This window comes from Arachis ipaensis, chromosome B06 (assembly GCF_000816755.2).
Source record: "Arachis ipaensis cultivar K30076 chromosome B06, Araip1.1, whole genome shotgun sequence".
NCBI lineage: Eukaryota > Viridiplantae > Streptophyta > Magnoliopsida > Fabales > Fabaceae > Arachis > Arachis ipaensis.
The window spans coordinates 119,237,006-119,239,594 of record NC_029790.2 but is presented as its reverse complement, the minus strand read 5'-3'; the positions used below and the strand labels follow the sequence as shown (position 1 = coordinate 119,239,594).

General features: G+C 38.4%; 1 protein-coding gene across 1 annotated transcript; it reads left to right on the top strand.

Annotated features, from left to right (window-relative positions):
* Nucleotides 90-1,298, top strand: LOC107647385 (protein FAR1-RELATED SEQUENCE 5-like). The gene is made up of 2 exons (XM_016351463.1): nucleotides 90-733; nucleotides 824-1,298. The coding sequence occupies exons 1-2, from the start codon at nucleotides 90-92 to the stop codon at nucleotides 1,296-1,298; spliced, it is 1,119 nt and encodes a 372-aa protein (XP_016206949.1).

Below are 2,589 nucleotides of genomic sequence, written 5' to 3'. Positions count from 1 at the left end.
TATCAAATAGTCAAAGACACACAAGTGATGAAAATGCGCATAATGTTAGTGATCATGTGGATGAAGATGCAATTTTTGATGCGGTGGATATGGATCAATATCGCATAAATTCTTGGGAAGATATTGGTAAGATCAATTTCTCAGGTCTATCTATGGAAAATATTTGTCAATTGCACTTTGCTGATCTTGGCTTGGCATTCGAATTTTATAATTCATATGCCAAGACGAGGGGCTTCAGTGTGCGAAAGAGTGGGAGTAGAATAGTTGATGGAAAAGTTAGAGAAAAAGCATATGTTTGTTCTTGTGAAGGGTATAGATTAGAAAAATGGAACCATCTGAAAAATCGAGTTAGGGAGCCAAAACCAGAGACAAGATGTGGTTGTATGAGTAAACTTGATGTTTTCTTCGATGCGGTAACTGAGAGTTGGGTAGTGAGAGATTTTTGTGATGAACACAACCATGAGTTTGTTGTTCTAAAGTTAGCAAGAATGTTAAGATCTCACAAGAAAATGACTGAGCCTGACATTAGTCAAATGAACCATATGAAAGAGGTGGAGATCATCATACCAAACATATTTGGGTCATTAGCTAGCCAGTGTGGTGGGTACGAGAACGTTAATTTTTCAATTAAGGATATGCACAATCAAGTTGCGAAGAAAAGAAGACAATTACCTGATGATTTAACCTCTGCAATGGCTTACCTGGAAACGCTAGCAGCAAGGGATCAAAACTTGTTCTATAGTGTTGAGAAGGGTAGAAAATGAGTGTTTCGGCAAATTTTTTAGTGTGATGGCCGGTGCTAGTTGGACTACGATCTGTTCAGGGATGTGCTAGCATTTGACGCCATATATAAGAAGAATAGATACAGATTGCCGGTGGTAATATTCTTGGGAGTTAACCACCATAATCAAACCGTTGTATTTGGTGCTGCAATACTTTTGAATGAGAGGAAAAGTACATATGTGTGGTTACTAAAACAGCTTCTCATAGCAATGAAGGGAAATACACCGATTTCAATAGTTACGGATGGTCATCCATCGATGGCTATTGCTATTCAAGAAGTGTTTCTGAATGCACATCATAGGTTATGTGCATGGCACTTGATGTGTAATGCAACAAGCAATATTCACAAACCTCAGTTTACGAAAATGTTTACAAAGTTAATGTTAGGTGATTACGAAGTTGGTGTATTCGAACAAAAGTGGGAGGAAATGGTTGGATGCTTTGGAGTGGAAGATCGGGAATGGATAGTAGATATGTGTGGGAAAAGAAACATGTGGGCTACCGCTCATATTTGAGAAAAATTCTTTGCTGGGTTTAGAACGACTTCGAGGTGTGAAAGTCTACATGCTGTCCTCAAAAGATATGTTAAATCACGCCATAATTTGACAGAATTTGTTCAACACTTCCAGCGTTGTTTGAGCTACATGCGGCACAGAGAGGATTTGGCAGACTTTAAATCATCAACTGGACAACCTGTGATGCAGACACATTTCAACAATTAGAAAGGTCAGCAGTTATCATTTATACCCGGCAAATTTTTATGTTGTTCCGTTCAATGCTCCATAAGGCCAGCACATTGAAGGTAATATATGAAAAGGAAACAAGTTCTTGCAAGATTTATCAGGAGTCAAAATTTTACAAGCCTAACATGATATGGCATGTGTCCTTTCACGGAGAACAAGATGAATTTAAATGCTCATGCATGAGAATGGACTCCATAGGTATTCCATGTAGTCATATACTTGCTGTTTTGGGTTTTCTAGACATTGCAGAGCTGCCAAAATCATTAGTGCTGCGAAGATGGACTAGAAAAGCGAAGGAAGGCATTAGTGGATATGATGACATAGGCAGCTTGATGGAGGATTCCTTGGCTATCAGTCGGCGTGCATGTTTGGCACATTGGTGTAAAGAAATTATGAACGAAGGGTGCTTAAAAGGGGATCTATTTAATGAATCACGAGATACATTGGTAAATATACTTTCATGGTAAATATACTTTCATGGATTAGGGCTAATAATCTCGCCACCCATTTTGAAATAAGTTGTTATTCCCTGTTCGAGTTCAAATAATTTCTATTAAAGCATTATTTCCGCATCATTCAAAATTGAAAATTCTAATTTATCAACCACAATAGTTAGAAAAAAACGGAAAATAAAATAAAAAAGAACATTTGACCTTTGGTTTCCTTTGCACGACCAAATTTTGCAGTCCAAAAATAGATAACCGTTTCGATTCTGCGCGTACACGTGCAGTAACTGGCGTGCTTGATGCTCATACTGCTTCTCCACGGGATACTTGTGCATCAATTTCAGAAGTTGATATGTGACGTGGTCATTGCACACATTTGAACGCCTACATACAAAATGCGGGCATTATAAATTGATCCCTTTTACAATAATATACAATTGCATATGGATGTGCAATAATTTTACCTCAACTATATTCTGGAACCTGGTTCTCCTTTCACCAGGTCCAGGGAACCATGGCTTTAATATTGGTTTCGCCCTCCCTTTTCCATTTGGCTGGGGTGACATTTTTTGACATTTCATAGAGGGATTGCTCCGATGGACAGCAACTTTGCGTAG